Raw genomic sequence first — 23,444 nt, 5'->3', positions numbered from 1 at the left:
CACAAATTGGAGCAGTGTGACATTGGAGGCAAATTGCTGTTATGGATAAAGGGGTGGTTGAGTGGCAGAAGACAGTGAGTGGTAATCAATGTACACTGCTCAACGTGGACTAATGTTATTAGTGGAGTCCCTCAGGGCTCAGTGTTGGGTCCATTGTTGTTTTCTGTATTTATAAATGATATTGATGATGGTATATCAAGCTTAATGTCAAAGTTTGCAGATGATACAAAGGTTGGCAGGGTTGTCAAGGACACTACTGACACTATGCTGCTGCAACAGGATCTGGAAAGGTTGAGCAGATGGGCTGAGAGGTGGCAAATGAAGTTTAACATTGACAAATGTAAAGTACTACACATGGGAAACAGCAACCCCAGAGCAACGTATCAACTCTGTGGTACTACACTGACAGTGGTAGAGAATGAAAGGGACTTGGGGGTGATTGTGCAGGCAGATATGAAGTTCTCTGAGCAGTGCAGGCAGATATGAAGTTCTCTGAGCAGTGCAGACGGGCTGCAAGAGTAGCTCATGGAGTATTGTCAATGATATACAAGAATTTTTCCAGCAGGGATAAGGAGGTGATTATTCCATTGTATAAGGCAATGGTCAGGCCACACCTAGAGTACTGTATACAGGTCTGGAGGCCTCATTTCAAGAAGGATGTAGAGCTGCTGGAACGAGTACAGAGAAGGGCAACAAGATTAGTGAATGGAACAAAGGGGTGCTCTTACGAAGAAAGGCTTAAGTTTTGCAAATTACAGTGTGTGGAGACTAGGCACCAGCGAGGTGATCTGATAGAGGTGTATAAAGCCTTGAATGGTTTAAGCATGCTCAATGCTGATGGGATTCTTCCTCTAGCTCAGAAAAATCACCTGAGAGGGCATAAATTCAAATTGAGGAAAGACAGATGTAGGATAGTCGTGCGGAAATTTGCCTTTAGCCAGCGGGTGGTTGGTTGGTGGAATAGACTGCCATCCCTTGTGGTGGAGGTTGATAGCCTAAATAAGTTTAAGGCTCAGCTGGACAGGTATTTTGAACGAACAGAGGGGTGAAGTGGAAGTGGGTTTTTTTTTTTTTTTTTTTTTTGGCTGATGCTGCATAAGCTTGCTTTCTTGCATCAAATGCCTCTACTAATGCTAATGCCACTGGTGAGAGTTCCACTACCAGACCTGACCACCTTCTCTACTGACTGCCTGTCTTACTTCCCCCACCCTCTCTAACTTTCGATCGCGTCTAATGAAATCAAAATTATTCCAAACCCACACTCGAAAACTTATGTCAACCATGGAATAACCTTATTACCATTCGGCCTACCCCCTTTCAGTGTAAATTATAGTAACATTTTTTAATAGGTCCTAGCCACTGAAATCTCAGGAAAATAAGTGGCAGCAGTCCTGCCAAAGTATTGGGACCCACCGTTGCTCACCCTTGTGGACAATGGTGGGTCCCAATGGCTAAAAGGCCAGATGAACGTTATTGTGTTTGGTTGGTTATTTGGTTTTTAATGGCGCATTGGCAGCTAAGACCATAATGCGCCACCAATGTTGTTTGGATTTTTCTGGTGCAAAGGTTACTCGGGCAATATTGCACCTATCATAGTATTTAATACTAATTTTATTGGCTTCTATGGAAGCAGTTAGAAACGGTTATATAAACCTATTCGTTTCAGAAAGAAGAAAAATTCTGTAAGGTTTGAATTTTCGCCCACGATATGGCTAAGTTACAATTCCTGTTTGAGAGAGAAGTGAATGAAATTAGACAAGAGATGTTACACAAAGTGCATTCCAGGAATATGTTTTATTGTGAGTGACCTGTGGCAATGTGCACACTCTGGAGGGACATTACTTGATAACAGGAAGAGATAGATTAAATAAGTGTGGCCTATTCGGGCTCTGGCCAGGACTACATCTTCTTGTATGTTTGTGCAGAAATTGGAGGTCCATAATTGCAGTACAGGTTTAATTTCAAGGAGTTTGTTATGCATATGCGTTTGCCATTGAAGTGTCCATCGTTGCTTACGTATATTTCGTATATGCATTTTGTAATCACAGAACAGGACCAGAAAATTCATTGAGGCTGTGCTGGATGGATGCTTGGCAACAGCGTCTAGATGAACAATGGTACAAAACATTGCACATCACTATATCCATACACTTTTAAATCTCTGGCTTTTACAATGTACTGTATCACATGGCAATGTATACTACGCAGAGATGGAGGAAACCCCTGGTGCTGTTTGACCCAAAAAAACACTACACTTTACCCAGTTTGTCTTACTTCCAACCCTGGCCTTTGTTTGGTATAATCAGAGTGGTTGGTTCCGCATCTGGGTGCTCGTTGGAGGTTCCTAGTGTATAGTTCCTCCTGTAGTGCCTCTGGGGTTAGGTCCTTGTTGGTAGTGTATTAGTATGCTGGGCCCTTTCTTTTAGTGGGCAGAGTTTTCAGGCTGTCTGTAACTTGGGGTTATTGAGTATCTTGTTGGCATCTTCCTTTGTCTGCATCTCATGATGACGCCCACATTTTGTGTCTTGCGAGAGATTTGTAATTATGGTCTTCTTGACCTTTTCACTGGTGCAATGCTGTTTGTTGGAAGTTAATCTGTGGATGATCAGATGCAGTGTCGGCAGGAGAGCCTTGCGTTTAGTTGTAGTAGTTGCGTGTGGTCCATCTTTGGGATGCGGTGTCCTAAATGGTGACCCTTAGTACTTGGGCTATGAGGGACATGCTGTTGCATTTGATTCGCTCCTATAGCCACGTATGCTTCGATTTTTGCTGAAACTCGTTCATACTCCAGGCATGTTAGACACCAGGTCGGATGATCGATCCGAATTAGCGCAAGTTGTGCTATGATGGAAGGGCTCTCCAAATGAAGGCAGTGGAAGTCAGCCACACATTTGTAGCAGCAGTGGTTGCTGTGTAACTGTCAGCTAAACAATTGGGGTTGTCCCCCAATGGTAACGTGAGGGGGGAACCCAAGTGTAAATAGCTCCCAGAAAAACGGGACTAATTTCTTTCGCTTCTTGATGGTGACATTTTCACATACAGGCAAAGGTTGCAAGACTGACTTGTACCATGTAGAGTTTATGGACGGGGGGTACAGAAATTGTATCTTTATAGTAAATGCACGGGATCCACTGAAAATGTTGAGACAGCCTCGGCCCAAGGTTACGATCGATGGAACGCCTCCCCAGTCAAGGGGAGGATCCAAACGTGGTCAGGCAGTTTATGGTCACTCTATTTCCTTGTCGTCAGCGTCATGGAGACCAGTACCATCTGACAACAAAGAGAACAGATAAAAAATACTTGTATCCAGCTAGAAAACCCAGACAAGCACAGAAGTTCCTCACCTGGAGAATCCACTGAAGTTTAAATACTTGCCGATACACTTTCCTGAAATTAAAATGCACTTAAACCACATAATTTAAACCAAAATCACGGGGTAATGAAACAATGACAGCTGTATTGGCAATCACAATTTGATGTTGGAAAATAGTGCTGAATTCCTATATCATTGCCATTATCTGAAATTACTTCTTCAAACTCATTACTATCAACGGTCACTGAGCTGATGATTGAAGTCCTTTTTGGCCAATCAAGATCATTTCTCCAAAATTTATGAAATTTGCTGAAAAAGACAAAAATCTTTTTCAAGTCCTGCCCTCTGCAAGCTCTTTATGGTTTGGTTCCCTTTCCAGGGAGCCCTTCCATTATTTTCTTTATGGGCAGGACTTTGAATAATGAATGTGTAATGTCATGGCATTTTAAAGGTACTAAAATATTTACCTTATTGTTTAAAAATAGCCTTGAATGAAAGTTGTTTGTAATTCTTTTGTGATTTAACAACTTGACAATATCTTAGGAAGAGCTGAAATTACTGCTGTACATTAATGTACAAGCAGATTACCGACATTTTTTTGAAAATGCTCAACTGCATTTTATCTGCGTCAAGCTTCTCTATTGAGAAGTAAAAAAAATTGTAAATTGATTATTGTGTAGCGCATTTAATAAGAAATGAAGTTTTTATGGTAAGGTTATCTGCCACTTTTTATGAATTGTGTATAGAAAAGCTTTTCACTTTTGTGGTTGCTGCTGTGGAGTTACTGTTTTGAATTTCATTTAAGTCATGCAGGTGGCACAACACCATTTTGTTTCTTTCAAAAATTGGGCGATTCTTTTAGTTTTTCGTGTTGAATGGAAATCTAATTTGAAAAAAAATGTTTTCATGTGCTGTTTCGGGAAAATTAGAGTGAAAAAATTTGTAAGTAACGTCAATTATCAGGAATCAATGCAGCAGTGCTGGGGCCAGTTGTGCACAAGTTGGCGATTGTGCTAATTCGGGAAACCATAGTAGGAGCTTACCATGCCAGATAAGACCCGAATTCAGCAATTGAAAATCCTCGCAGAAGAGTGGGCACATCAACGACAGTGCAAAACTTGTCGTTTTTGTCTGAGGGTCAAACAACTTTAAGGTTCCCCTATATTCTGATAGAAACAGATCTGAAATGTTTTTTTTTTTTTTTTGCACCAGGTGAAACAGCATGAAAGTGGCACCTGAATATATGCAGTTCTGAGACAGAGTTGACAAATGATATTTCTAGCGACCATATTTATCAAATAATATCCATTCAATACACAAATAGGTTATATTGGTTCCACCACAGCATTCATATGCCAGTAGTGTAATAAACAAAGTTATACAACAGTACACATAAATTTAAAATAAGCACTTTGCATTGTTAAACTAAACCAGCTCTACACCATTCGACCATTTAGCAAATGCTAAACAGTTTCGCTGCAATCTGTATACATCAAATTGTTGACTTTCCCATGAGATGGTAGAACTTGTTAGATCTTGTGTTTGCTTCAAATCCATGTACCATTGATGACACCAGAAACAGCATTGACTCCAATCATGATGTTGGAAGTCGAATCCAATCAACATCATGATTGGATTCGACTCCAATCATGATGTTGCGCTAGCAGGTGAAGAAGTGATCCTTCTTCACCTGCTAGTGCTTGACTTCAATGTTGACTGGAAAGCACACACCAAATTTATTATGAGATCAAATGAGCTGGAAGTAGACAAATGCCTCGTGGTTGCAACAGCCATCCCATGGACAGTATTGGAGACTTGCAACGTGGAACTTGGCTTTGAACTCTTGACACATTGAGGCAATCCAATCTCTCTAAATATGCAGCTTCTAGGAAAATTACCATCTCAGAATGGTATAGAGGCTGGTGGACACTCACGCTCAATGGGAGCTTTAGACTGAAAACAATTGCTCCACAAGAAGTGAAAAAATTCGGGCCTAGTGGCAGATAGGGTAACATATTTTAGAGCAAGAGCAAACTTCAATTACCTTAAAACAATGGCAGTTACACAGCATATGGATGCTACACTTGCAAAAGGAATTCTTCCCCATTCTCGGTACTGTAATGAGTTTCCAGATCTGACTGATACTGAAGTTTGGATGAACTTCATCAAAAGGTTTGACAAAAATGGTCCTGATCCTGATGCAGTGCTTCATATGCCCGATGATGGGGTACAAAGGAACGTGCTCTTTAATATAGCCATCACTAAGCATCAGCTTATTATGACAATCAACATGGCTGCGATGAACACTACAGGGGTGAACAAATAAGCATTGATTATCAACCCACTACTCTTAATATTTAATGTCATACTTGCGTGCAGAATTCTTTGGAACATATACAAGATAAAGCCGCTGCCAAGAGTCAATACCCCGACTACAGCTAAGGACTTAAGGCCAATCTTTCAGTTCTCATGCCTCCTCAAACTGCTAGAGAAAACAAAATACTGACTAGTCACACTGCCTGACAGATCAACGATCAGTAACCTACAAATGAAAACCAACCATATATCATCACTGAATTCGAAGGATCTGAAGTAGGTAGTGATAACCTATCTGGACTTGAAAGAGGATTTCGACAGTGTCAGCATTCCAGCACTCCTAAAACATCAATACTTCCATAACATTGAAGGCTAACTCCTCAAGTTCCTGATGTCACTACTGACCAACAGGACCATATTATGCTAACTGTGGGTGGCCTGACATATCAAAGAAACGGTCCTTTGATAGGTCTACCAATTTCAGGGGTAACGCAAGGGGGGTGTTTTATCAGGCCTGTTTACTGCCATCATTGCCCTTCTAGTATACAACAGGACCGACATATTGTATGTGGATGATTTAAAGATGTTAACCACAATAAAGCCTTCGGATAATGTGCAAGATGTAGTAAATGCAATTAACAACAGCCTCACACAGCTAGGAATCTACCTCAAATTCTCTGGAAAGTTACGTGTGTACTGTGGCCGATTTTCTGTTTTCTGGATTAAAAACCAGAGTTACTTGGTGGGGAACCATACTGCTCTTGCCTGAGAATGACTAAATTAGCCACTTTCTGAAAAAGCACCAAAAAATTCCTCATGCCATAATGTGACTCAAACTCAGGCTTTTCCACTGGTGTGGGTAGGTTGGCGATTCTAGCAACTGTGCTTCCCATGAGGGACCTGGTATGGATTGGATCTATCCAATTATATTAAGGTAGGCAGTAAAGAAAGTAAGCAAACCCTTAGATATAATTTTGGGAGCAGCCTTGGATTTAGGGGAGGTCCCCATGGACTGGAGATATGTGAATGTATCCCCAATTCACAAAGGGGATATGAGTAGTTACAGACCAGTTAGTTTAACTTCTTTTTCAGAGAAAATAATGGAGTCACTGGTTAAAGACGTAATACAGATCATCTAGACAAGATTGCAGTTATAATTCAGGCACACGTGGGTTGGTTTGTTAAGGGGGTAATCTTGTCTGATCAATTTGATTGGATACTACAATGTGGTCACATACAAACTGAATGCAAAAAATAATTTTGACACCATATATTTGGATTTCAGGAAAGCTTTTGATGCTGTTGCATATGAAAGACTTCTGTACAACTCGGAGCAGTATGGCATTAAGGGCAAGGTGCTGCTACAGATAAAGGGATGGTAAAAATGGAGAATGCACTGTTCACTGAGCAAGCTATCCTGCTTGCTCTCTCTCTCTCTGGTACATTTTACAACACTGAGGAATACAGCTTTAACTAGCAGCGGGAATGAGCAATTAGCTGCAACTGAGTCACCAAATTGAAACTTTTTGAGTTATACTGAACGACAAAATTATTAGGTACAACCCTATCATCCAAGGAATCAACAGCTCTGCTAGAGATAGTATTAGAGACCATACTAGGCTCTATGAACAGATTAGACACAAAGGGACAGTGAATATGCAGTTCAGTGAGAGAACAAGCCAAGAGCTTGACGTGGCCCAATCTCTCTACTGATTAGAAGAACTGGGTGTAAAACAACTTGGGGGGCAGAGCTGGCGATTAATATATAGGAACAAGGCCAATTAGTTTTAACTTAATTATGAGCATAAACAGCACATCTTTGAGGCATAAAATATAATTATTTTAGCATACAGATAGTATAAAACTTTGTATTTTAGTACATTGTGTAATTATTTAGTATTCATCTTACAAGAACATGATCCATATGATTGGGGTATTTTTCTGGAGATTGTAATCCCCGTTCGAGCCTCCCCTATACCCAATGCCAAAATATATTAAAGCGTATTGCCTGGATTATTGTGGAACTGTGTGTGTGTGTGTGTGTGTGTGTGTGTGTGTGTGTGTGTGTGTGTGTATTAGCCTGCATTACACAAACATCACTCATTGTTTAGCTTATACTCACTTAGGTTATATTTACTCAGTGGACTATATGTATTTTCTTTTTAATCAGTTTTCTTCTTACATTATTAAGGTAAACAACCATTTAAACTTTGGAGTCCAGTTGTCCACTGTTCTTAATTCTCCTCATTAACATTTCTAGACTTTTCTATGGGCATGTACTTTGCAATTTACTGCTGACCTTGAGAAAATTTGCATGCACATTTTCTCAAGGTCAGCAGTAACTTTGCAAAATTTTTGCAAATTTTTTGCAATGAGAATGTGGAAATCCACATTCTCATTTTTAACTAAAGTAAATCGTCCACAAGGACTGGAAGAGGTATAGCTAGGGTATAGTAAATGTAGCCTTAGGTGTCAATTCACCATAGGCACCAGATGGAGTTAAAGAAAATCCCCAAAAATAAATGAATAGAATAATTTTAAACACAATAGGGTTGGAAGCATAGAAACCATTAGTTGGTTTCTTCACTGTCAACCACTGCCATGTCACTTGAGGATGACTGCGATAAACTGATCATATAATCTATGATCACTTAAATATTAGGATCCCACTTGATGACCATTGAGATTCTGGTATTTAAAAGTAAGGGTTGTGTCTCAATTTAAGGAAAAGGGTACAACTGTCTAAGATGCCACATGCTATATATCAACCAGAATATAGTGTGTAGAGATAGAACCAAAAAAAAATCAAATTATTACTTTTACAGCAGAAGAGCTTATTACTTATATCCATATTGTATTTTTAAAATAAAAATAAAATAATTTTTTTGTTTATACTGTAGGTTACCATATGGTCAAGAGGAGTTCACAAGACAATGCAAGAAACAGCACCATATCTATTTTTGTCCATAGAAGTATATGTTTATGGGCTGAGTTGCATGTCGTGAAGAATGACAAACCCAGAATAACTCACAAGGGCGAACCATACTCCACTTCATCACCGCAACAAATTGCCTAACTACAGTCCTAATTAAAGAAGACTACAGAGATTCCAACAGTTTATGGGAATCAAATCCAGGCTCCAAAAATGAGTAGTAGATGATGATACATCATATCAACTAAGCTGCAGAGAGGATGAGTGGAGACAGCACATAGAAGAATAATTGAATGACTTAAAGCCAATCATGGAAGCCATATATGCATATACACCACCTGTGTTGTGAGCAGCAGGGAGTGCTGAAGGGGAGCATCAAAGGGATTATGTGAACCCCTTGTGAAAGTTTTGGAAATTATCCCAGTTGGTGGCTAAAAACATGGCATTGTAGTTAGCACCAAAAGTGGAATGTGAACAGGGCTGTACTGTGCAGAAGTAGTCTTGGGGTATCATGCGAGCTCCATTATATTTTCAGAGTTTATCCCAGCCCTTTACTAAAAATTTGTTTTATAAAATGTAATGAACTATTTTAACAGAGGATGACCCTTAGTTAAAATTCTTCTCAACTGAGTCCCTAATTAACATGACAGCATACCCCTTGGTATGAGTATCTCAGTAACTGCAACCCTCTTGGGGTTTCATGTATGGCTGTCTCTTGTATCAAGTTTGAACCAAGAACCAAATAACATTCACCAATGGCAATCCTGTGGTTGGAAACGGCTTGTTGATTCAAGAGGCAAATGGAAGCTGACAAGACTTTTTCTGGGTAACAGAAAAAAAAATAACCCAGTCATTTGGGAATATAAAACATCTTACTTTGTCACAGGTGGAGTATCAGGCCAGAGGCTTGGTTTTGTTTGGTTTTGTTTTTTTAGGAGCATTAACAACTAAGGCCATATTGCTCAGGGAATATGCAGTGGCCATTCCCTGACCTTTCCGCATCCTCCGTATTTAGTGGTGATGGGATTGAACCCCGGTCTAATCAAGAAGCGTGTGTTACGCACTGCTGCTCCTTCCCACCTGGCTACGGAGGCGTCAGGCCAGAGGCAATCCCAGGGTTCTCTCAATACAGGAAAGAGGCCACATATCACCCTAGTTGCCTAAACTAGTCACTCTATTTGACCAATGTAAGCTTGGAGCCATTAAGCTTTTAGTCATCACTTAACAAAAAATATATATATTCTAATTATTTTGATCATAGGGAAATAGTCCCGATAGCCTTTACTTGGGATCACCATGAATCGACGCCCACCACCAAATCACTTAACAGAAATAAGAAGGTATGGTTACAGTGGGCTAAGAAAAGCCATCACTGAAGGATTGAGAAAACATCAACTGGTCACATGAATCTCTCTTCCAGTTTGTGAGAGGATTAAATGCAGGCTGAGGGTGGCAGTGTAGTAATGATATGGACAGTGAAGTAGCACACATTGGACACTTTGATTCCAGTGAAATAACTTTACATCCAAAGTAACTTGTTTCCAGCCAGGTGCATCTGTTCATGGCTGTGGTGTATCCATCTGCGAATGACTTCTAACAGGATAATCACCATCTCACAAGGCCAAAATAGTACAGAATTAGTTCCACGAACATGAATTCACCCTACTGTAGGAGTTATCCCACTCGCTGGTTTTGACTTGGCTCATTATAGCCAATGCTGCTGCGTCATAAAATTCTTAAGCAAACAAATCCAGTCACTGGATCTCAATCCACTTGAACACCTGTGCGATGAGGCGGAAGAAGCTTTCCACAATTCACAGTCAATTTTCAACTATTGGAAGAAACTGAGTTAGCATGGACCACAATTCTCGTGGCATATTTTTAAAACTTTTGAGGTAATGCAGCGACGAATCCAGTTTGTTCTGAGGGCTAAAGGGGGAACAATCATAATCAGATTAAAAGGACCACTCAGCTTGCAAATCCGTTATGATATATTCAAGATTTATAGCAAAACGGACGTCAGATGAATTGATAAACTCAGTGGTAGAGAAGAAAAAATGCATGGGTAAATTATAAATTGTCAGGAGATACAAATGCCTACAATAAAAATATCAATAAGTAATACAGTTACTCAGATAATGTTAGGCAGCTAACGCAAATTATGAGAAGCCTTTGGCTAAGAGTGCAAAGCAATGATGCAAGTAATTCTTTGGGCATGTTAATGATACAATCAAAGGGATGGATTAAATTATCCACTGAATATGAATGGTACAGCTGTTGAGGATCCTGTACAGATTTGTGATGAATAAACTAACAAACAAAGAAGAAATGGACAAATGTTTGTCCAATTCTTCTTTGAATTTATTTAAGCTATTAACTTTCACAACAACAGATGAAGTTTATTCCAGCAATAATCCACCTGCTGGCTAAAGGTAAATTTCCACATATATTCTACAGCTATCTTTCCTTGATTTGAATTTATGCTCCCCCAAGTATGTAATCTGAGCAAGATGAAGAATCCCATCAGCATTGAGCTTGCTCAAACCATTCAAAGCTTTATACACCTCAATCAAGTCACCTCGCAGGTGCCTGGTCTACAGACAATTTGCAGAACTGAAGCCTTTCTTGGTAAAAGCACCCCTTTGTTCTCCACCAGTCTCGTTGCTCTTCTCTGTACCTATTCCAGCAGCTCTACATCCTAAAATGTGGCCTCCAGGTCTGTATGCAGTACTCAAGGTCTGACCATTGCCTCATACAAAAGGATAATCATTTCCTTATCCCTCCTAGCAAAATTCCTGGACATCGTTGAGAAGATCCCCATGAGCTGCTCTGGCAGCCTGTCTGCACTGATCAGAAAATTTCCTATCCATCTGGACAATTACATCCAGGTCTTCATTCTACACTATCCTGTGTAGTACCACATAGCTTGGTATGTTACTCTGGGGTTACTGCTACCCACATGCCCAACTTTTATAGATCCTGTTGCAGTAGCATAATGTCATTAAAAACCTGCCAACCTTTCTATCGTCTGCAAACTTGGACATTAACCTGATACACCTTCATCAATATCACTGAAGAAAATCAAAAACAACAGTGGTCCCAATACTCGTCCTTGTGGAACCCGACCTTCTTACATTAATCCAATCTGAGCAATAACCATTCATCACAATCCTCTGCCTCCTGCCCTGAAGCAAGATAGCTTTTGATTTTCTTAAATGACATCAATGAACGGATAGAGGGTGTGATGTCGAAATTTGCAGATAACGTAAAGATCAGTAGAATAGTTAATGATCACTGCCAAGAGCAGAGTTTCTTCAGAGTGACCTAGATAGACTTCAGAGATGGCCAGAAAAGTGGCAGCTATGCTTTAATCCAGCAAAGTGTAAGGTCTGGTCTTACGCCTTGGGAATAGCAACACCAAAATAAACTTGGTGGAGTTGAACTAAAGTCAGTAGTGGAAGAAAGGGATTTGGGAGTTACGTTATGGTCAAACATGACGTTCTCTGAGCACTGTAGACAAGTTGCAAGGAAGGCCCATGGTGTCCTATCGATAATTTATCGAACTTTTGCTAGTAGAGATAAGGACATCATAATCCCATTATACAAGGCTACTGTTAGACCACACTTGGAATACTGTGTTCAAGTGTGGAAACTGCACCTAATAAAGGACATTGAGCTTCTTGAAAGGGTCCAGAGACAGGTACCCTGCCTGATGAAATAGGCAAAAGGATGTTCTTATGAGGAAAGACTTTGAATATGTAGGTTTCAGAGCTTGGAAACTAGGCACCTTAGAGGCAACTTGATTGAGGTGTTTAAGGCTCTAAGAGGCAATAGTAAAATGAATGAGGTTTCGATTTTCACAATAATATTGATTATAGATGATTCTAGAACTAGGAGCCATAAATTCTAAGTTACAGGGAGAGATGTTTAGTCTGGATTGCAGGAAGTTTCATTTAAAATACTGGAATAAGTTGCCTATATGGGTGGTAGAGGCTGACAGTTTGGGGAAATTCAAAGGTTAGCTGGACCTATGGAAGGAGGTAAATGCATAGGTTGTCTATTTCCTTTTCTCTTATTATTTATTTTATTTTATTATTATTTATTTTTTGGCTGATGCAGCATAAGCCTTAGGCTTCCTTACACCATATGGCCATTACTAATACTAATAACCACATTTCAGATTTTACAAATCAAATTTTTGTAAAGAATTGGAACTTGAAAATGATATGTCTTCAAATGATAAAAGACAAATGACAGCAAAGTTATATGATAAGTTATTATATGGTCGATGAACATTTGATGAACTGCATCATAAGCTTGCACATATATAAATACATGGGAATGAAAAACCACTAATTTTGACACAAAGACTCACACTTAAAGAAGAATGAAAACATGATCAGAAGTCATTTTATCACAATTTCAAATTATTAAGTAGTAGTCTACCAAACTTAAGAAGAGACAAAAGAAGAGTCTTTATTAATTTCATCTTCCTCTTCCCCTACTTCTTCAGAACTCATATGATGTTCAGCCTCTCTTGTAGAGTGATCATGTTTTTGGTGATTATAAGAAATGTCATCTGTAAATGAGAAAGCACATAAAAAAAAGTTAAACAACTGGTATGTCAGTTAGTAACTCAGAATAGTCAGAAATAAACATACACAAGTTAAAGCAATTATTTATTCTGAAATAAGATAAGGTGATTGATCAAAACAATACTTTGTAGAATATTCATATGCCTAAAGCAGAGCAATAATACAGAGTAGCATTTTGATGAGTGTTTTACCAAGTTGCTGTTTAATATTTTTATCCTGTTCATCTTGAGAAACTGGATTCATAATGATTATAGATATGTTTGGTCTTTTATACAGGTAACTTTCACAAATAAACTTCACATGGATAAGTTTCATAATAGATCATTGGCTCTGGAAAGGTAAATTATTCCAGCTAGAAAATTAGCTTGGAAATAAAAAATTTGTATTCCAATAGGATTCATTGGGAATTTAAATAGGGATACCTCCCGCAAATGTTCCAATCTGTCTTTTTATTTTGCAAATATACTTACAAGCAATCTATATTTACTAATTTTAGAAAAGTTCTATATTAGGACATTTTTCCTATTATAATTAAAAATACATAAGTAAATAAATAAATTTGTTGTTTATACTCTGGGATATCCATGTAGCATCAGAGGAGTACACAAGGTAGAGATTTTGTAGTATCATGGATTTAGACATGTAGTGTGAGTAGTTTTTTTTTTTTTTTTTTATGAAAACCCCAAACACGAAAGGTATCAAAACCTATAGTACTTAGTACCGTGCATGGGTTGAAGGTGAAGTATGGGGGGAGGGGGATGCTGTAAACTTTGCTCTAGACTAAACATGGGTTTCACCACTTCAAGCCTCCAATAAGCAAAGTGGTGGTATTTCACTGGTTGATGAAAGTCATCTACCACTGTACTTGCATACTGATCACTTGGCTACAGTCGTGTCAAAGGTACAGTGGCACACAAATTTTATTTGTCTGCATTCATGTTTAGTTGGTGGCTTTAAATATTTAAGTATATGTTTCTAACTGATCATGATTATTTCATTTTCTTAATTAAGTAATCTCAGTGAAAAAATGTGTGACCAAATGATTTTTGTGAAATTAAACACTATTATATTATGTTGAAGAGACAGCAGCAAACTTCAACCAGTGATGCTAGAAAGCTGCCACATGCATACAAGCAAAAATTCGAAATAAAAATAAATTGTTATAAAATTCTATCCAAGTTAATCTGATATTTTTGATTTGAAAGATTATTTGTAAATAGCTGAACACATTCAAAATTCCTAAACATGAATCAAATCAGTTCACTTAACTGATGCTGTGATCTTTCCTAATCATGTCATCTGTTTCCAACTGCTGAAATATTAGTATTTTAATGTAGCTTCAACCTTAAAACATTAAATTTTCATCTTTTTTTTTTTTATGGTAACCCCAAAATATGTAAGGTTAATTGAACTTATAAGCTCTGGTACCAAATACGGACAGAAGGCTGAAAACACAAGATACTTATTAATATTGGGCTTTAATTTCTGTAGATTGTAAGTTTTAGGAAATACATAAGGAAGGAAGGATGTTCTGAAAAACAGAAGAATGATAAAAGAAGAGGAAAAATTAGTTTAGTAGTGAACTAACTTTTCTTCTAACTTTTAACAGTGAGTTTAAAGTTGAACTGTGAACATATATTGATTAGCAGTATACAATGCAAGTGTATGGACTTCTTTGGAAGAAACAGGTGGGGTTAGTTGGTTATTGGGAGTTTAATGGCGCATCAGCATCTAAGGCTATTGTGCGCCAAGTCTAAGGTAATAAAATATAAATATATAAGAAAAAGTAAAAATATAAAATAACATATCTAGTTAATATATTATAAACAAAAATATGGCATAAAACATTTATAATATATTAAACATTAGAGCAATCTAAATAAAACTATATAGATTAATCAGTTGTAAAAACCTGAATACATCTGACACATTGTCATCATCGGATAAAATCTGCCTGAGTGTATAAGGCTCAGACAGATGGTTAAAATATAAATGGCGTTCGTTACCAAAATACATACATTTGACTAAAATATGACAGATAGTTAAATTTGCTTTACAATGTCTACACACAGGATTATTATCGGGCCTCAGCAAATACGAATGCGTCAGGTGAGAATGTCCTATGCGTAGTCGAGCAAGAATTACTTCCTCCTGTCGAACCCTGAGCTGACTAGAAAGCCAATGCATTATCACAGGCTTAATTTAATTTAGCTTGTTGGCAGGGCACCCATTCCAAGATTCTTACCAACACGCGCATAAATTTTTGTAGATTAGTTGCTTGCAGTCTGTATAGGGGACTGACAAGCGGATGCAACTTTGTGGCGTTGCTGATTTTGCTGCCATCAGCCAAGTCATTGCCTCTGATACCAACATGGCTAGGGATCCAGCAAAAGCGAATATCAAAGTTTAACTCTGAAAGGGAGTATAATATTTCCTGCACCCGACATAATACTGGGTGAGTGCTTCTCATGTTGGATAAGGCCTGCAATACGCTTAGGGAGTCGGTATATAACATGCACCTTTGGTACTGGTGGGTTTTTATATGATCCAAGGCCAGTTCTATTGCGTGTAGCTAAGCAGTGTATACACTACATTCGCCTGGAATGCAACTGCAGATTGTTTTGCTTGGAAAGACACACGCAGATCCTACAAACTCTTCAGACTTCAAGCCATCTGCATATACCAGCAAGAATTCAGAGTATTCGGCAAGGTGTGCTGCAAAGAGTTGCCGATATATATATATGGTGATGTGTTAGCTTTCAGCCAAGTCCTAAGAGTGAAGTCACAAGACGGAGATCATATACAAAGGGTACTAGGAAAGCTTTGCAATACAGCTTTGTTTATTTAATTTTTTCAAAGTAATTTCCTCTACATTCAATACACCTCTCCATCCTCCGAAACCAATCTTTAAACCAGTTCTGCCAAGTTTCACTAGGGAGTAAAGCACACTCGTTGTCCCAAGCCCGTAGAAGGTCCTCATCACTGGAAAACCGCCTCCTTTTTAGCTTCATTTTCACATGTGGGAACAGTGCAAAGTCGCAGGGAGCAAGGTCTGGACTGTAGGGAGGGTGCTCGAGAAGTTTCAGTCCTGTCGTGGTCAAATATTCGGTGCAGGCTTTGGCGCGGTGAGCTGGAGCATTTTCGTGATGGAGGTACTAGGTGTCCATTCTTGACTTTAGGCCACAGGTTCTTCATAGATCCAATGACTTTAGGCAGGCATTGTTCAGTATACCACTTAGCTGTGACTGTCTTCTGCGTGTCCAAAACGACACGTTCCACAATTCCACTCGATTTGTAAAATACAGCTATCATTTTCTTCTTTACAGATCGGGATTTTCTGACAATTACGGGTGTGTCGTCATCATCAAAGACCCAAACTTTGTTTTGAGCCTTGGTCGGCAGATTGTAATAGTACAGCCAAGTCTCGTCACCTGTCACGATGTTGTTCACATACCGAGATTGTCCCTTATCAAACTTTTTTAACATCTTCCGGCACCAAGTCACACGTCGTGTCATCTGCTCTTCAGTCAGTTGATGCGGCACCCAGAGAGAACAAAGTTTCTTCACGTGCAAATGATCTTGCAGAATCGAACGAATTGCTGGTGCATTTAGGCCCAAAGTATCCTCTATCTGTTGGTAGGTCACTCGCCTGTTTTCGTCAAGCATTTTCCTCACAGCAGTAACGTTTTCCTCCGTAACTGACATTCGTGGCCTTCCCGGCCTCTCCGAATCCTCCAGAGTGAAATTTCCCCTTTGGAATTCTCTATACCACCTGAATATCGTTGTACGATGTGGACAATCATCATCTAGTGCAAGAGTCATTTCTTCTAAGCACTGGTCTATGGTTAATCCACGCACGAAATTATACCGCAAAACTGTCCTTATCTCATTTCGTGACCACGATGCCATGGCAAGCACTTTACACTCTCACTACTAATGAATAACTGAGCCCATCGACTTGGCACGGCGGCTACTATGCACGTATGAACATGTCTCAACATGCAGCAACAAGCAGCTTCCTGTGATTTATTGTTGCGTCATATTGCAAAACTTTCCTAGTACCCTTTGTATTCCAAGGAGGAAGAACTTGCTTGACTGACGTGGATATATTATCCAATGTGAAGTTAATATCACGAACCAGCTCTTGAATCCTGATACCAAAAGGCTGACCGGCAGTTTTACGTGTATTATATAGATTTTCCAACTGTGCCATATAGACAGATGTCCATGTAGGATGGTCAGGCAGGGATTTTATTTTTATGGCATATTGTAACGACAGTTGCTGACATCGAAGCATCAATGGTGGTTCATTGGCTTCGACGTACAGACTTTGGACAGGTGAAGTACGGAATGCTCCCATGGCAATCCGAATGGCTTTATGGTGGATTGGGTCAAACCATCGGAGTACAGAATTTCTAGCAGAAGAATAAACTTGGGAACCATGGTCAAGTTTAGAGTGAATGAGTGCTCGGTACAGATGCAATAATGTGCTTTAATCTGTTCCCCAAAAGTTGGAGGAGATAGTACTGAGCATGTTCAAACCCCTCATGCATTTTGCTCTAAGCTGACGGATATGGTGTAGGAATGTCAGCTTTTGATCAAAGATAAGTCCCAAAAATTTTGTTTCTGCTACCACAGGAATTGGATTTTGTCCAAGTCTGAGTTCTGGGTCAGGATGTAGATTCTGTTTGTGGCAGAAGTGCACACAAACGGTCTTTTGGGCAGAAAACCTAAACCCATTGGTTAAAGCCCAGGAACTAAGGTGACTGACTGCTTGTTGCAATTGTCGTTCAATAACTCTTATGCTACAGGAGTGACAAAAAATACTAAAATCATCAACGTACAAGGCATTATTTACTGAAGGAGGAAGCTGTTTTGTAATGGAGTTAACTTTGATTGCAAACAGCGTAACACTGAGGACAGAGCCTTAGGGAATTCCTTCCTTTTGACAAAAAAAGCGGGATACACTGGATTTAACATGAACCTGGAAGAGTCGTTTAGATAAAAAAATTTCTGATAAAAATAGGAAAGTGGCCTCTCAGACCAAAAGAATAGAGGTCTTTTAAAACACCATACCTCCAGGTTGTCATAAGCTTTCCCTGTCAAAGAAACTGATACCAAGTGCTCAAGCTTTATAAACGCATCGCAAATCGCTGTTTCCAGTCGGATTAAATGGTCCAAAGTGGACCGATTTCTTCGAAAGCCGCACTGAATCTTGTTCAAATAGTCGTTTTGCCTCAAGATAATATATAAGGTGGGCATTCACAATTTTTTCCAAAACCTTACATAAGCAACTGGTCAGAGCAATTTGATGATAGTTGCTAGGAATTTTGGGATCTTTTCCTGGCTTTGGGAAAGCGAGAACGGTTGCCCTACGCCAAGAAACGGGAAATTGATCCTCTAAATAAATTCGGTTGTATAGATGTAGCAACAACTCTAGAGAGTGAGATGGAAGATGTTTTATCATCTCATACTGAATTTCATCTGGCCCTGCGGCACTCACTTACGAGGTAGCAAGTGCAATGGTTAATTCCACTTGACTAAAAGGCAGGTTATAAGACTTGGCTTTGCGTTTCTCACTTTCTTCTTTAAAACTAGAAACTCAGCAGAGTAGGAAGTTTCAGCAGATATAGTAGAGAATACTTCTAGAGCGTTGGCAATAGCAGTTGGGTCTGCTCATGTACAACCATTATCATTATGTTCTAACATAGATGAGGAAACTGATGTGTATTTACTCTTCATCTTCCGAATTTTATCCCAGACGACTTTGGCACTAGTCATCTGGTTAACTGAGGATGTAAACTTGACCCAGCATTCCTTTTGGCACTGTAAGCGTATAAATCGTGCTTTGGTACAGGCACGTTTAAAGGCTATAAGATTTGCGGTGGTGGGGTAACGTCGGAATTTTCCCCATGCCCGATTTAGCATTAGCATTAGTAGAGGCATTTGATGAAAGAAAGCAAGCTTATGCAGCATCAGCCAAAAAAAAAAAAAAAAAAAACCCACTTCACCCCTCTGTTCGTTCAAAATACCTGTCCAGCTGAGCCTTAAACTTATTTAGGCTATCAACCTCCACCACAAGGGATGGAAGTCTGTTCCACCAACCAACCACCCGCTGGCTAAAGGCAAATTTCCGCACGTCTATCCTACATCTGTCTTTCCTCAATTTGAATTTATGCCCTCTCAGGTGATTTTTCTGAGCTAGAGGAAGAATCCCATCAGCATTGAGCATGCTTAAACCATTCAAGGCTTTATACACCTCTATCAGATCACCTCGCTGGTGCCTAGTCTCCAGACACTGTAATTTGCAAAACTTAAGCCTTTCTTCGTAAGAGCACCCCTTTGTTCCATTCACTAATCTTGTTGCCCTTCTCTGTACTCGTTCCAGCAGCTCTACATCCTTCTTGAAATGTGGCCTCCAGACCTGTATACAGTACTCTAGGTGTGGCCTGACCATTGCCTTATACAATGGAATAATCACCTCCTTATCCCTGCTGGAAAAATTCCTGTATATCATTGACAATACTCCATGAGCTACTCTTGCAGCCCGTCTGCACTGCTCAGAGAACTTCATATCTGCCTGCACAACCACCCCCAAGTCCCTTTCATTCTCTACCACTGTCAGTGTAGTACCACAGAGTTGATACGTTGCTCTGGGGTTGCTGTTTCCCATGTGTAGTACTTTACATTTGTCAATGTTAAACTTCATTTGCCACCTCTCAGCCCATCTGTTCAACCTTTCCAGATCCTGTTGCAGCAGCATAGTGTCAGTAGTGTCCTTGACAACCCTGCCAACCTTTGTATCGTCTGCAAACTTGGACATTAAGCTTGATATACCATCATCAATATCATTTATAAATACAGAAAACAATAATGGACCCAACACTGAGCCCTGAGGGACTCCACTAATAACATTAGTCCACGATGAGCAGTGTCCATTGATTACCACTCTCTGTCTTCTCCCCCTCAACCACCCCTTTATCCATAGCAGCAATTTGCCTCCAATGTCACACTGCTCCAATTTGTGTAGCAATCTTCCATGTGCAACAGTATCAAAAGCCTTTCTAAGATCCAAGTATATAATATCAAAGTTATTCCCTGCATCCAGTTCTTTTGTGACTGCATCATAGTATCCAATCAAGTTGGTCAGGCAAGACTTCCCCTTAACAAAACCATGCTGTGTCTGAGCTATAACTGAAGTCTTGTCTAAATGATCCTGCAGTGCTTCTTTAACCAATGCCTCCATTAATTTTCCTGGAACAGAAGTTAAGCTCACAGGTCTATAATTACTTGTGTCAGCCTTTGATCCTCCTTTATGAATTGGGGTCACATTTGCACATTTCCAGTCTATGGGTACCTCCCTGAGTCCAAGGAAGCTCTCATAATTATGGCTAAGGGTTTGCTTACTTCCTTTGCTGCCTCCTTTAATATAACTGGATAGATCCCATCCACCCCGGGTGCCTTTCTTGTGTTTATCTTCAACAGTTTCTCCTCCACTTTACTCCCAGTTATTTCAAGATTCTGTAGCTTACTGCTAGAGTTGAATACACCTCTGGCATTCCCCTTGCTGAATAACTCCTCATGTGTGAATGTCGATGCAAAATATTCATTTAGTTTGTTAGCTACCTGAGCAGGATCATCAACAGTTGACCCATCAATATCAAGTGGACCAATCTGATTCATCCCCTTCCTTCTAGAGTTTACATAAGTAAAGAACTCTTTGCTGTTTTTCTTTGCATCCCTTGCCAAGGATTTCTCGTAATCTGCCTTCGGCTGCCTAACCTCCTTTGTAACTTGGTTGCATATCAACTTGTATCTATCATAGGCTTCTGTGTCATGTGTTAATTTGTAAGTATCCCATGCATTTTTCTTCTCTGCCATATGCCTCATTAGTTCATCTGACATCCATTTTGGCCTAAACCTTGAACAATATTTCTTAGTTGGTATGTAAAGCCTAGTAGCTTCCAAGATAAGTTCTTTGAATGCTTTCCATTTTGAATTTGCTGTTGGTAACATCATCAGTTGGTCCCACTGTATAGAATTTAAATACTGTCTCAGTCCATCGTAGTCGCCTTTATGGAAGCAATAACCCTTCCCTTTACCCCTAATGGTAGTTACCTCTTTGAGTAAATCCCACTTCAGCACACTGTGATCACTGCCACCTAGTGGTTCATTTATCTGCAGATTCTTAATGCATGAAGAATCACTGCTGATAATCAAATCAAGAGTATTACTCCCTCTAGTTGCCTCCCGAACATGCTGATGTAGAAAACAATCATCCAATAAATCCCCAAAGGCCCTGCTAGTGCGTGAGTAACCAGCCCCCAAATTCCAGTCAATATCTGGGAAATTAAAATCTCCAATTATAAGACTCTCTGATTTACTGGCCCACTCTATTTCCCTGTACAGTTCCTTATTATACTCATCAGAGTCATTAGGCTTGTAGCACACTCCTACTCTCAATTTTGATCTCCCAATGCTTATGTCACACCAAACTGACTCAACACTGCACTGTCCAGCGATGTCGACTGGCTTCACTTCCTTGGTTTTTATGTGTTTCTTAACTAATAGCATAACCCCTCCCCCCTTCCTATCCTGTCTATCCTTTCTGTAGACGTTGTACTCCCCAAATTGCAGTTCTGCATCCCTTATATCTGTGTGACACCACGTCTCTGATATCCCAACAATATCTGCCTTTGATGTTTTGAGCAATACCTCAAATTCATCAAATTTATTTACTAAACTCCTAGCATTGGTGTACACACAAGTATACCTGCACCTGTTTCTATTCTTAGCTACCCTAACACAACCCATGTGTTTACTTGTACTGCAATGGCTCCCAGCAGTCTCTGAAATACCATGCATCTTGTTTTTCAGGCTTCTGCTCATTCTAATAGAAGCAGTGCAAGAATCTCTTTCACCTCTGCCAGTGGCTACTGTCAATCTATTGGTCTTTGTCTCCCCCCAAGCTAGCAGTTTTCCGACCCACCTAACACTGCCTCGATAGCATCAGCAAATATTCTTGCACCCTTTCTATTTAAGTGTATCCCATCCCTGTAGAAGAAATCTCTCCTGTTAACAAGTACAGTCCAGGCTGAAAAAAATTCTACCTCTTGAGCCTTGCACAATCTTTCCAGGGCCGAATTAATCGACAAGGCTCTCATCATACAAGGCTCTCATCATATACTCCCTCCTATCGTGTCTGGGCAGAATTGCAGACACTTTCAAATTCAACCCTAATTCTCGGCTTTTGTAGCTTTCTTTTGTAACTTTGTAACTTTGTAATTTTGTAACTTTCTTGCTTCTTTACAATCTTGGTTCCACCATGGCTTTGGAAAACGTGGAAATCGGGAGGATATTTTTGGAATTGCAATTGCCGCTGCATGGATAATACACTCTGTGATATACTTCACTGCTTCATCAATTGACTCCTGTTGAATTTGTACAGGATCAAATTCAGTAAGCCGTGAAAATTTACTCCAGTCTGCTTGATCATACTCCCAACATGCAATCTTGTTCATTAGTTTCTGCACTACCCCACAGGGTACTATGTCCATTAAAGTCTCCAAGAAGTAAAGAAGGAGAGGGCAATTGCGTAATAACATTGTCGAGATCTACCTGGGAAATGTGTATCCCAGGAGGCAAATATATAGAACATATTGTAAGAAAAGACCCTATTGCTAAGCGAATGGCTACTGCTTCTAAGTTAGTGTTCAATTGAACTTGGGAGAAAGGGGTATGGTTGCTCACAAGGATTGTGACTCCTCCATGGGCCATCCCCGTTAAAACAGGTGGGGACCATGCAGGAGAGAGAGAGAGAGAGAGAGAGAGAGAGAGAGAGAGAGAGAGAGAGGCTGCTGCTCACTGCACCCAAATTTTTAATATGATGGTGAGGCACATGCATCTTGTCTCACAATGAGTGTCATCCGAGTAGGACAGCTTGTGACCTTTGTCTGTTGTGTGTGTGTCTGCAGTAGGCTACTTGTGCTTAAAATATTACTGTGCTTATGTGAATACCCATGGGTTCTAAATGAAGTGCATCTAGTGATGGACAAAAGCCTAAAAGGGCCAAGAAAGTGATGATTTTGAATGAGAAAGTGGGATTCTACATAAATGTTGAGAAGGGCTCACATACACTGCCGTAGGCTGCATGTTTAGTATCAATGAAAGTACCAAACAATACATAAGGAAACAAGAAACTGAGATCAGAGAGGCAGTACAAACTGGTGGAATTCTTAGTGCTAAATACGCAGCTTATGTACATGATAAAGTGATGTTAAAAATGGAG

At 39.7% G+C, this 23,444-nt stretch overlaps 1 protein-coding gene across 6 annotated transcripts in view; it reads right to left on the bottom strand.

Annotated features, from left to right (window-relative positions):
- Positions 1–12,913: 12,913 nt before the first annotated feature.
- The window catches only part of LOC150080478 (uncharacterized), a 354,693-nt gene continuing 344,162 nt past the window's right edge, over positions 12,914–23,444 (bottom strand). For 5 of the 6 annotated variants that reach the window (XM_090381810.1, XM_090381811.1, XM_090381813.1 and 2 more), the window contains one exon: positions 12,915–13,140. In XM_090381810.1, coding sequence (XP_090237936.1) covers positions 13,013–13,140 — 128 coding nt within the window. In that variant the 3' untranslated portion in view covers positions 12,915–13,012. Of the gene's footprint in view, positions 13,141–23,444 lie in introns of all 6 variants that reach the window. The other variant, XM_090381815.1, reaches the window with a different exon arrangement.

This window comes from Mastigoproctus giganteus, chromosome 9, assembly GCF_048544385.1.
Source record: "Mastigoproctus giganteus isolate SK-2022 chromosome 9, ASM4854438v1, whole genome shotgun sequence".
Classification (NCBI taxonomy): Eukaryota; Metazoa; Arthropoda; class Arachnida; order Uropygi; family Thelyphonidae; genus Mastigoproctus; species Mastigoproctus giganteus.
Note: the sequence above shows the minus strand (reverse complement) of the source record. Positions and strands in the feature narration are given on the sequence as shown.